The sequence below is a fragment of the Schistocerca piceifrons genome, chromosome 3, assembly GCF_021461385.2.
Source record: "Schistocerca piceifrons isolate TAMUIC-IGC-003096 chromosome 3, iqSchPice1.1, whole genome shotgun sequence".
In the NCBI taxonomy this organism is placed as follows: domain Eukaryota; kingdom Metazoa; phylum Arthropoda; class Insecta; order Orthoptera; family Acrididae; genus Schistocerca; species Schistocerca piceifrons.
This window is the reverse complement of record NC_060140.1, coordinates 523,191,599-523,204,344: the sequence shown is the minus strand read 5'-3', so window position 1 is coordinate 523,204,344 and position 12,746 is coordinate 523,191,599. Positions and strand designations below refer to the sequence as shown.

The window sequence follows — 12,746 nt, the reverse complement described above, 5'->3', positions numbered from 1 at the left end:
ACAGCGATCTGAATAAGAAAGCAGTTCCTCTTTGACAGAGAAATTATGAGGAATTGATCCTATGGAAAACAGAAAAATGGAAATAAAAAAAATTCGTTGCGGACTGTTTACCGCAAAGAGCAAAGCAAAGTAACGAAATCTATTCGATCTGCTGTCTGGGATGACGATCTTATATAAGTTTGTGGTTTTTTCATCTCCTCTGCTTTCGGTCATTCCAATAATGATGGATCTTATGAAACATAGTTTAGAACAGAACATCTTCAAGTTAACAGTAACTGACACTTGTCTTTTACAACTCTATTCACTTATGTAGCATACAGGTAACAACTAAGAGAGATAACTGCAGCCGGCTGCAGTTGTCTCGCGGTTCTAGGCGCGCAGTCCGGAACCGTGCGACTGCTACAGTCGCATGTTCGAATCCTGCCTCGGGCATGGATGTGTGTGTGATGTCCTTAGGTTAGTTAGGTTTAACTAGTTCTAAGTTCTAGGGGACTGATGACCTAAGATGTTAAGTCCCATAGTGCTCAGAGCCATTTGAACCATTTTGAAGATAACTGCAAATAATTACACAGTGCTTTACCCACTACCTCTATTAGGTGCTACTGATAAAAATTAATGTCCGCCCCTGGTAGCTTAGTGGTCAGCGCGACAGAATGTCAATCCAAAGGGCCTGGGTTCGATTCCTGGCTGGGTCAGAGATTTTCTCCGCTCAGGGACTGGGTGTTGTGTTGTCTTAATCATCATCATTTCATCCCCATCGACGCGCAGGTCGCCGAAGTGGCGTCAAATCGAAAGACTTGCACCAGGCGAACTGTCTACCCGACGGGAGGCCCTCATCACATGACATTATATTATTATTATAGAAATTATTTCATAAACTGAGGTGCCACTAGCATGTGAATAACTAACCAAAATTATCTCTCATTATGTTGACTGCAACATGCATTGCTAGCATACATTCACTCAGTACTGTCCTTTGCCATAATCTTACATGGCACTGAAAAATTTGTTGCAAGGTTCTATGGAACCAAACTGCTGAGTTCATCGGTCCCTAGGCTTACATACTAACTTACGCTAAGAACAACACACACACCCATGGCCGAAGGTGGACTCGAACCTCCGACAGGGAGAGCCGCGCGAACCGTGACAAGGCTATGGCTACCGCACATGGCATGGCATTGTAGTAAAAAGAAGTAGACACTATTAAGTCTAAAGAAAAGTGCAGTCAGAATATTGTGTTAAGTTGATAATGAAAGATATTTCAGCAATGCCTTAAGGAACCAGGGATTCTTGTTTTACTTCTTACAAGGAACCCCCTTGAATGTGAGGTCACAATAGGCCAATGATGTTTACAGCTTTCGATACCCTACATCCTGCCTACCATGTAACCACAACATTGGTTGCTAATGGCAACAAGAGGTAGGATTGGAGTTATTCAATGGTCAGCACAGCATGAGGCTAAGGAGCGTCGCTGAACTGCTTAGTTGACAAGAAACAAATAACAGTGCTAGCAGTTTTGATACAAAACAAAGCTACAGCAATGATAAACAGCGCAAAGATTTAATTATATCTACAGCAACAGTTGCCAAAGGTGACATTTTGACAGAAAGGAACCAAAGTAATTTCGCAGAGTGAGAAAGAAGTAGCAAATGAAATACTAGTGTTTCTGCAGTATGAGTCACTGGAATGCATGGTGTCACATATGCTCGTCATTGTGGACAATGTACATGAAGAGTACAATGATGACGATACATGCTTAACAACTGAAAGTTATACTAAAACAGGTGTCCAGCCATGCTGTTTATCATTCTTCTCAGACAGGGAGCCACAAATCCCGTCTCCAGTGAAACGAAGAAAAGGACAATTGTTGTCCAAGGAGTGGGTACTAATCACAATCGCGTACATGAAAGATTGTCCACAGTACAGTAAACAAATAATTATGAACAGATTGCTAATTTGTCCACAGCAATATGATCATGTAGCACATTAGAAAAACTATGGATATTCAAGAGAGGACAAGGGGCACTTTTTACAAAAACTGGTGTTTGCATGCTTCAAGGATAGTCGATATAATTTACAGGATGTGCATGATAGTGACCTACTACGTTATGAACATAAAATTGTGCACAACATAGATTACAATGATTTCAAGTGAAGTGGTATATGGTTGCATAACTTCAAACAACGCTATAGAATTGGAAGACGTAAGGTACGGAAATTCCAAAAAAAAAATAAAATAAATAAATAAAAGGTCAACCTGACGATACACAGCAAGCTGCGGAATTGGTAGGAAATTTAAAAATTTTATATGAGATAAACAAACGTATCGCTTCGATCAGGAAGGAACTTGTTTTCAACTCTGACCAATTGGGATTTGAAGAGGAAATGCATATTGAAAGAAACGCTGGAACTTAGATGTACCAAGAGAGTTGAACATTCTTCATTGTGTGTAACTCCCAAGAAGTTCACCCTCGATCTCTTTAGTGTGAACCTTTGTGATCACTGCGGCACGCCATTTCCTTTTCGGTGTTCATGGTGTAAGTTAATGGTTTGTTTTGAATTTTCTTGAATGTCGCCGATGTCCATTTTTTGAGGTGCATCTCTGCACCTCCGGGACACTTTTTTCTGTCGTTTTCCTGATGCACAATGTGAGTCACTAGCGGTTAATATTTTTCCTGTCGTAATTGTTACAGGTAGCACCCATGGTCTAGGGGTAGCATCTTCGATTACTAATCAAACCATCCTTGGTCCCGGGTTTGAAACCCACTGCTTAAATTTTGATTAATAACCAGCATTTGCACCCAAAGACTTCAAGCAGAAGAAATCATCCTGATTCTGCCAACGGCCTTGTCAAAGAGGGCAAAGGAGCAGATAGAGGTTCAGGGCACTCTCTTGTCCTTGGGGTGGGAAACTGCCCCTAAAGGCAGAAGAATCAGCAATGATCAACAGTATGAGGATGCAGAAGGCAATGGAAACCACTGTATTAAATACAAACAAAGTGTGTCCACAGGACATGTGGCCTGTAATTGAAAAGTGTCATGACGATCTCTACAATGGCAAGAGATTCCAGAACAGTCCCCTATTCGGATCGCTGTGAGGGGACTAGCAAGGAAGAGGTGACCAAGAGAAAAAGAATGAATAACCAACCAAAGTAGTTGTAGCATCGCGTTTTAGTACCTGAATAGTGTAAACGGAGTAGTTGTCTGTCTTCTGTTTTTGTTTTGAACGGCCAGTGTCGGTTGGTCACAGCCAGTGTGCTCCCTGCCGCCGTTGGATAAGCAGCTGCCAGCAGCCAGTCGTATTCTCTTAGCTCACTTATTTGTTACATAGTTTAATTCTTAATTTCTTTGCGTGTTTTTGGGTACTTGCATTGTTTAATTCATAAATTTCGGGCGTATTATAGTATTTGAGAGTTGTAGCATCGCGTTTTAGTACCTGAATAGTGTAAAATCGCGTAGTCTCCTTCTTCCGCCGAGCAGTGTGTCAGCAGTGCGCAAGTAGCAGCATTACTGCATTTACTAGGCAATCTTGAATTTTAATAACCGTTTAAATTTTGTGTCGAATTGTTTGTGCTCTCTGTAGATTAGTTCAGACGTTCTTTGCACAACAGTATTTAACATGGATAGGAACTGCTACTGCTGTGTTCTGATGCAGGCTGAGTTGGCGTCCCTTCGCTCCCAGCTTCAGGCAGTGTTGGCTTCGGTCACACAGCTTGAGGCTGTTGCCAATGGGTATCACTGTGGGGGTCCGGATGGGGGTTTGTCGGGAACGACCAGCTTGTCCCATGCATCCCCCGATCGGACTACGGCTGTGGCTGCCTGGGATACTGCCCACATTGAGGCTGACCCCTCACCCGTGGTAGAGTGGGAGGTCGTCTCGAGGTGTGGCAGGGGGCCAAAGACATTCCAGAGGGCTGAACGGAAGGCCTCTCCAGTTTGTCTGACAAACCAGTTTCAGGCTCTGTCTCCAGCTGATACTGATCTTCGGCTGGACATGGCTGCTTGTCCTGTTCCAGAAGTTGCCCCTCAGTCTGCAAGATCTGGGCAGTTGCTGAGGGTGGGCTTACTGGTAGTTAGGAGCTCCAATGTCAGGCGCGTAATCGGGCCCCTTAGGGATATGGCAGCAAGAGAGGGGAATAAAACCAATGTGCAATCCGTGTGCATACCGGGGGAAGTCATTCCAGATGTGGAAAGGGTCCTTCCGGATGCCATGAAGGGTAGAGGGTGCACCCGTCTGCAGGTGGTCGCTCATGTTGGCACCAATGATGTGTGTCGCTATGGATCAAAGGAAATCCTCTCTGGCTTCCAGCGGCTATCTGATTTGGTGAAAACTGCCAGTCTCTCTAGCAGCATCGTTGACAGGACTGACTGCGGACCTTTGGCACAGAGCCGAGTGGAGGGTCTGAATCAGCGGCTGAGACAGTTCTGCGACCGTGTGGGCTGCAGATTCCTTGACTTGCGCCATAGGGTGGTGGGGTTTCGGGTTCTGCTGGATAGGTCAGGAGTCCACTACACACAGCAGGCGGCTACATGGGCAGCAGGGGTGGTGTGGCGTGGACTGGGCGGTTTTTTAGGTTAGACGCCCTTGGGCAAGTACAGAAAGGGCAAAGCCTCACAGGGTGTGGGGCAAAGTCAGGACATGCGGGGACCAAGCAGCAATCGGTATTGTAATTTTTAACTGTCGAAGCTGCATTGGTAAAGAACCAGAACTTCAAGCACTGATAGAAAGCACCGAAGCTGAAATCGTTATAGGTACGGAAAGCTGGCTGAAGCCAGAGATAAATTCTGCCGAAATTTTTACAAAGGCACACACGGTGTTTAGAAAGGATAGATTGCATGCAACCGGTGGTGGCGTGTTTGTCGCTGTTAGTAGTAGTTTATCCTGTAGTGAAGTAGAAGTGGATAGTTCCTGTAAATTATTATGGGTGGAGGTTACACCCAACAACCGAGCTAGGTTAATAATTGGCTCCTTTTACCGACCTCCCGACTCAGCAGCATTAGTGGCAGAACAACTGACAGAAAATCTGGAATACATTTCACATAAATTTTCTCAGCATGTTATAGTCTTAGGTGGAGATTTAAATTTACCAGATGTAGACTGAGACACTCAGATGTTTAGGATGGGTGGTAGGGACAGAGCATTGAGTGACATTATACTGAGTGCACTATCCGAAAATTACCTCAAGCAATTAAACAGAGAACCGACTCGTGGAGATAACATCTTGGACCTACTGATAACAAACAGACCCGAACTTTTCGACTCTGTAAGCGCAGAACAGGGAATCAGTGATCATAAGGCCATTGCAGCATCCCTGAATATGGAAATAAATAGGAATATAACAAAGGGAGGAAGGTTTATCTGTTTAGCAAGAGTAATAGAAGGCTGATTTCAGACTACCTAACAAATCAAAACGAAAATTTCTGTTCCGACACTGACAATGTTGAGTGTTTATGGAAAAAGTTCAAGGCAATCGTAAAATGCGTTTTAGACAGGTACGTGTCGAGTAAAACTGTGAGGGATGGGAAAAACCCACCGTGGTTCAACAACAAAGTTAGGAAGCTACTGCGAAAGCAAAGAGAGCTTCACTGCAAGTTTAAACGCAGCCAAAACCTCTCAGACAAACAGAAGCTAAACGATGTCAAAGTTAGCGTAAGGAGGGCTATGCGTGAAGCGTTCAGTGAATTCGAAACTAAAATTCAATGTACCGATTTGACAGAAAATCATACGAAGTACTGGTCTTACGTTAAATCAGTAAGTGGCTCGAAACAGCATATCCAGACACTCTGGGATGATGATGGCATTGAAACAGAGGATGACACGCATAAAGCTGAAATACTAAACATCTTTTTCCAAAGCTGTTTCACAGAGGAAGAGCGCACTGCAGTTCCTTCTCTAAATCCTCGCACAAACGAAAAAATGGCTGATATCGAAATAAGTGTCCAAGGAATAGAAAAGCAACGGAAATCACTCAACAGAGGAAAGTCCACTGGACCTGACGGGAGACCAATTCGATTCTACACAGAGTATGCAAAAGAACTTGCCCCCCTTCTAACAGCCATGTACCGCAAGTCTCTAGAGGAACGAAAGGTTCCAAATGATTGGAAAAGAGCACAGGTAGTCCCAGTCTTCAAGAAGGGTCGTCAAACAGATGCGCAAAACTATAGACGTATATCTCTGACATTGATCTGCTGTAGAATTTTAGAACATGTTTTTTTCTCTTGTATCATGTCATTTCTGGAAACCCAGAATCTACTCTGTAGGAAGCAACATGGATTCCGGAAACAGCGATCGTGTGAGACCCAACTTGCTTTATTTGTTCATGAGACACAGAAAATATTAGATACAGGCTCCCAGGTAGATGCCATTTTCCTTGACTTCCGGAAGGCGTTCGATACAGTTCCGCACTGCCGCCTGATAGACAGAGTAAGAGCTTACGGAATATCAGACCAGCTGTGTGGCTGGATTGAAGAGTTTTTAGCATACAGAACACAGCACGTTGTTCTCAATGGAGAGACGTCTACAGACGTTAAAGTAACCTCTGGCATGCCACAGGGGATTGTTATGGGACCATTGCTTTTCACAATATGTATAAATGACCTAGTAGATAGTGTAGGAAGTTCCATGCGGCTTTTCGCGGATGATACTGTAGTATACAGAAAAGTTGCAGCATTAGAAAATTGCAGCGAGATACAGGATCTGCAGTGGATAGGCACTTGGTGCTGGTAGTGGCAATTGACCCTTGACATAGACAAATGTAATGTATTGCGAATACATAGAAAGAAGGATCCTTTATTGTATGATTATATGATAGTGGAACAAACACTGGTAGCAGTTACTTCCGTAAAATATCTGGGACTATGCGTGCCGAACGATTTGAAGTGGAATGATCATATAAAATTAATTGTTAGTAAGGCGGGTGCCAGATTGAGACTCATTCGGAGAGTCCTTAGAAAATGTAGTCCATCAACAAAGGAGGGGGCTTACAAAACACTTGTAGACCTATACTTGAGTATTGCTCATCAGTGTGGGATCCATACCAAGTCAGGTTGACAGAGGAGATAGAGAAGATCGAAAGAAGAGCGGCGTGTTTCGTCACAGGGTTATTTGGTAAGCGTGATAGCGTTACAGAGATGTTTAGCAAACTCAAGTGGCAGACTCTGCAAGAGAGGCGCTCTGCATCGCGGTGTAGCTTGCTGTCCAGGTTTTGGGAGGGTGCGTTTCTGGATGAGGTATCGAATATATTGCTTCCCCTTATTTATACCTCCCGAGGAGATCACGAATATAAAATTAGAGAGATTCGAGCGCGCACAGAGGCTTTCCAGCAGTCGTTCTTCCCGCGAACCATACGCGACTGGAACAGAAAAGGGAGGTAATGACAGTGGCACTTAAAGTGCCCTCCGCCACACACCGTTGGGTGGCTTGCGGAGTAAAAATGTAGATGTAGATGAGAAAGGATAACGTTCTATCAGTTGGGGCGCTGAGTGTCAGAAGCTTGAATGTGGTATGGAAGCAAGAAAATCTGAACAGGGAAATGCAAAGGCTCAATCTAGAAATAGTAGGGGTCAGTGAGGAAAAATGGAAATAAGACAAGGATTTCTGGTCAGATGAGTAAAGGGTAATTTCAACAGCAGCTGAAAAATGGAAGAATGGAAGTAGGATTCGTTATGAATAGGAAGGTGGGGCAAAGAGTGTGTTACTGTGAACAGCCCAGTGATTTGGGTTGTTCTTATTAGAATGGACAGTAAGTCAACACCGACAATGATAGTTGAGGTATACATGCCGAATGCTGCAAGCTGAAGATGAAAAGAGAGAGAAAGTGTATGAGGATATTGAAAGGATAGTACATTACGTAAAGGGAAATGAAAATCTAGTAGTCATGGGGGACTGGAATGCAGTTGCAGGGGAAGGAGTAGCAGAAAAGGTTACGGGAGAATATGACAGAGGATAAAGTTCTGTAATAAATTCCAGCTAGCAAGATCGAATGGTCTGTTCAAGAATCACAGGAGGAGGAGGTATACTTGGAAAAGGCTGGGTGATACGGGAAGATTTCAGTTAGCTTACATCATGGTCAGACAGAAATTACAGAATCAGATACTGAATTGTGAGGTGTATTCAAGAACAAATATAGGTTCAGATCACGACGTAGTAGTGATGAAGAGTAGGCTGTTAAGTTCCAGAGATTAGTCAGGAAGAATCTATATCCAAAGAAGTGGGATAGAGCAGTACTAAAGAATGATGAGAAACACTTGAAGTTCTCTAAGGCTATAGATAACAGCAATAAGGAATAGCTGAGTAGGCAGTATAGTTGAAGCGAATAGACATCTCTAAAAACGGCAATCACATAATTTGGAAAGAAAAACATAGGTACAAAGAAAGTAACTGCAAAGAAACTGTTGGTAACAGAAGAAATACTTCAGCTGATCGACGAAAGAAGAAAGTTCAAAAATGTTCAGGGAAATTCAGGAATACAGAAATAGAAGTTGCTGAGGAATGAAATAAATAGGAAGTGCATGGAAGCTAAGATGAAATGGCTCCATGAAAAATGTGAAGAAATCGTAAAAGAAATCATTGTCAGATGGACTGACTGAGCATATAGAAAAGTCAAAACTCCCTTCAGTTAAATTAAAAGCAAGGGTGGGAACATTAAGAGTGCAACGAGAATTCCACTGTTAAAAGCAGATGAGAGAGCAGATAGGTGGAAAGAATACATTGAAGGCTCCTATGAGGGAGAATACTTGTCAGATTTGATAGAAAAAGAAACAGGAGTCAATTCAGAAAAGGAAGGGGATACAGTATTAGAATCAGAATTTAAGAGATCTTCGGAGGACTTATGATCAAATAAAGTAGAAGGGATAGATGAAATGCCATCAGAGTTTCTGGAATCACTGGGGGAAGTGGCAGTAAAACTACTATTCACTTTGCTGTGTAGAATGCACGAGTCTGGCGACATACTATCTAACTTGGGAAAAATATCATCCATATAATTCCAAAGACTGCAAGAGCTGACAAGTGCGAGAGTTATCGCACAATCACCTTAACAGCTCATACATCCAAGTTGCTGACAAGAATAATATACAGAAGAATGCAAAAGAAAATTGAGGATGTCTTAGATGACGATCAGTTTGGCTTTAGAAATGGTAAATGCACCAGAGAGGCAATTCTCACTTTGGTGCTGATAATGGAAGCAAGACTAGAGAAAAATCAAGACACATTCATAGTGTTGGTCGGCCTGGAAAAAGCGTTCGATAATGTAAAACGGTACAAGATGTTCAAAATTCTGAAAAAAACAGGGGTAAGCTATAATGAAGGATGGGTAACATACAATATGTACAAGAACCAAGAGGGAATAATAACCATGAACGACCAAGAACAAAGTGCTCGGATTAAAATGGGTGAAAGATAGGGATGTAGTCTTTCGCCCCTACTGTTCAATCTGTACACCGAAGGAGCAATGATAAAAATAAAAGAAAGGTTCAGGAGTGGAATTAAAATTCAAGGTGAAAGGATATCAATGACATGATTCGCTGTTGATATTTCTACCCTGAGTAAAAGTGAAGAAGAGTTACATGATCTGCTGAATGGAATGAACAGTCTAATGAGTACAGAATATGGATTGAGATAAATCGAAGAAAGACCAAAGTAATGAGAAGTAGCAGAAATGGAACAGAGAGAAATTTAACATCAGGACTGATGGTCACGAAGTTAAGGGATCCTACTACCTAAACAGCAAAATAACCAATGACAGACAGAGCAAGGAGGACATCAAAAACAGAGTAGCACTGGCAAAAAGGACATTCCTGGCCAAGAGATGTCTAGTAGCATCGAACATAGGTCTTAATTTGAGGTAGAAATTCCTGAGGATGTACATCTGGAGCACAGCATCCTATGGCAGTGAAACATGGACTGTGGGAAAGCTGGAACAGAAGAGAAGCGAAGCATTTGAAATGTGATGCTACAGACGAATGTTGAAAATTATGTGGACTTATAACGTAAGAACAGAGGAGGTTCTGCACAGAATTGCAGAGGAAAAGAATATGTGGGTAACACTGACAAGGAAAAGAGACATCTATTAAGACGTCAGGGAATGACTTCCATGGTACTAGAGGGGTTGTAGAGGGCAAAATCTGTAGAGGAACACAAGAGATTGGAATACATCCAGCAAATAATTGAGGACGTGGGTTACAAGTGCTAGTCTGAGATGAAGAGGTTGGCACAGGAGATGAATTCGTGGCGGGCCGCAGCATACTAGTCAGAAGACTGATGACTCAAAAAAAATTGTTGACAACTTTCAAATTAGCCTTACGAAAGATTGAACTTGTGACCTTGCACTCAAGGGCTGCCTTGTTTGCACAACGAGAGTGAATTAGGGGTGAACTGTAGAATGCACTACCACAATACTAGAAGTAAGACTTTTTGGGTAGATTACAAATCCATGTCTAGAATTCAGAATGGAGTTACATTTTGGCGCAAAAGCCTGCAACAGGTTGTTGGTAGTCTTCAGGCAGTGAAAATTCTTGCTAAGAAACAAACTAAACTACAGCTCATTGGCCACACCTATAATTTCTAAGAATATACTGATTTTTACAAACGCCTAACTATAAAAATGTTATTTATAACTTTTCAGAATTGATTTATTACAGAATTGATACACTTTCCCTGCCTTCGTGAAATCTTGCTTCAAGACAGAGTAAATAGCTTCAAATGTGTTGGGTATGATTTCACTCAAAGCTCGTTTCGAAATTACAGTTGAGAATTCTAGCTACTTTACCTTCTTTCTGTTGCGTGTTCAGTATTATATGACAGGTTCTGAACATCAAAGGGGAATTATGTGTTTCCAATCCCACCGGAAATAATTACGCTAATCGTCAATTTCCACCTGCAACTCGCGAACTAAATTTATATGCGAAAACTGCCTTCTCTGAAGCTGCCGATGTCTACATATACCATTTTGACAGGTCTTTCTGTTTCTTGCATTCTGTTTGCAACACGAGTTGCGAACACGGGACACAGAATTTTATCCATTGCGAATTCTTTGATAAATGAAATAAACTTTGAGGTTACAATAGCCTCGTCGCCTGCTCCCGAAATGCCTTTTCTACACCGACAGATTGCGAGCGAGCAGTAGACTGAACTTTTGTTGTGTTTACACACCACATATGCCGCGATTTATTGAATGCGCTTCCTTTTGTGCAGATACCTGCGCAGACATCATTGAATGTGAGAGGGCGTATGGTATTCTGCACCTGTACATCAGCAAGTAAACAAACTTCTGCAGAGCAAAATGTTTGGGACATATATCGAGCACATTTTCGTATGATACACATACACTCTCACACCATATATATATATATATATATATATATATATATATATATATATATATATATAATCTCAAGACAAACTTTATTAAATACCATAATAACGGTAAGGTATTGGGAGGTTGGCAGCGGTTCAGTGCTGCAGAAACACATCCGCAGAGGGGAGCACCACATCCTCGACACGTTTTGATTTCTGAGTGCAGTTCAGAGTGTTTGCAATGAGAGCATTGAAGTGTTTAGCTACGATTAGCAATAAGTTTCAAACACAGTCCAATAATTTCATTTTTATACGGAAGTCGTCGCACTTCAAGTATTATCCTGATGGAATAACGTCGGATAAAGGTTAATATCGGAACAGTTGTACGTGGTGGTTAGACTGTAGTCAACGAATGAATATGTCATGGAATGCAGCAAATTATCACTTTGTTGTGTTGAAAACTAGAGTTTGTTGGGAACTGTTTTTTGTTTTAGATATTTTGTAGCGTTTGTTAACAATAAGCAGCTCGGTGTTTACATAGCATACGTAAATGTAATTGAATAGCAGAATGGAATATGCAGTCGTGCCTGAAACATAACAAAAACAAAGTTAGTTGTAAATATTAGTAATCTAGGAAGACACCAGCAGGGAATGTAATTTTAACATTAACATCGTTGAGATTTATCTTACAGAAGAATCGTCTTCTGCTATTTCCACCTGATAATATGTGTTATTAAAACCGGAAAACTTAACGACAATATAGAAAATGGGTTAGATGAATACATAGATGAGGTGGTACCCAACGTGAGTTTCAATCGCCGCGAGGCGTCTTCGGGATCACTATGTGGAGATTCTCAACAAGAATTGCCGCAGTGAAATGACATTGAATTTCCAAATACTTTGTTCTCACATAGAACCAACTCTGTTACCTTAAAATGCTTCGCACAATTGGCAAACAGACTGACGTTGCAAGCCACTGATACTGTGTACGGGAAACGCTGTGCAATGCATTGAACCGTACCTACTCACAGGAACTTCCGTACAAGGAATGAAAATATAAATAGAGTGGTCATAGTCCGTCTGTAGTTGAGATATTCCTATTAAATGCGTCAAACTCATTGTACATACAGCTGCTAGTACATTTCAGAACTGAGGGTCACAGCACAGCAGTTAAAAGCTCATTTTGTGTCAGTGGAATGTAATTCTTCACTTTGGTAGATTTATCGACTGAATCAGCATCTGCACGACTGGCTCTTCGTGTGACGTGTTCCAGACAATAGGCTTGGCAATGTGAACTGTTGATTTGTGCAGAGGTAACTGAACAGAAAAAGTGTTGAAGAGAAGAGCATCACCTCAGCAGGTTGGTGTTCATGCAAATCTGTGTAAATTTTGTTTCGTTCTTGTATCAGGACTTCTGAAAAATGTTTTGACATAAAACTGCTAAATCCTTG

At 41.8% G+C, this 12,746-nt stretch overlaps 1 protein-coding gene across 2 annotated transcripts in view; it reads left to right on the top strand.

The window, feature by feature from the left end:
* Nucleotides 1-11,468: 11,468 nt before the first annotated feature.
* LOC124789638 (2-oxoisovalerate dehydrogenase subunit beta, mitochondrial) overlaps nucleotides 11,469-12,746 on the top strand; it is an 89,145-nt gene continuing 87,867 nt past the window's right edge. Inside the window, exon 1 of one of the 2 annotated variants that reach the window (XM_047257065.1) lies at nucleotides 11,469-11,660. In XM_047257065.1, the coding sequence (XP_047113021.1) occupies nucleotides 11,537-11,660 (124 nt within the window). In that variant the 5' untranslated portion in view covers nucleotides 11,469-11,536. Of the gene's footprint in view, nucleotides 11,661-11,703; nucleotides 12,656-12,746 lie in introns of those variants that run through there. The other variant, XM_047257066.1, reaches the window with a different exon arrangement.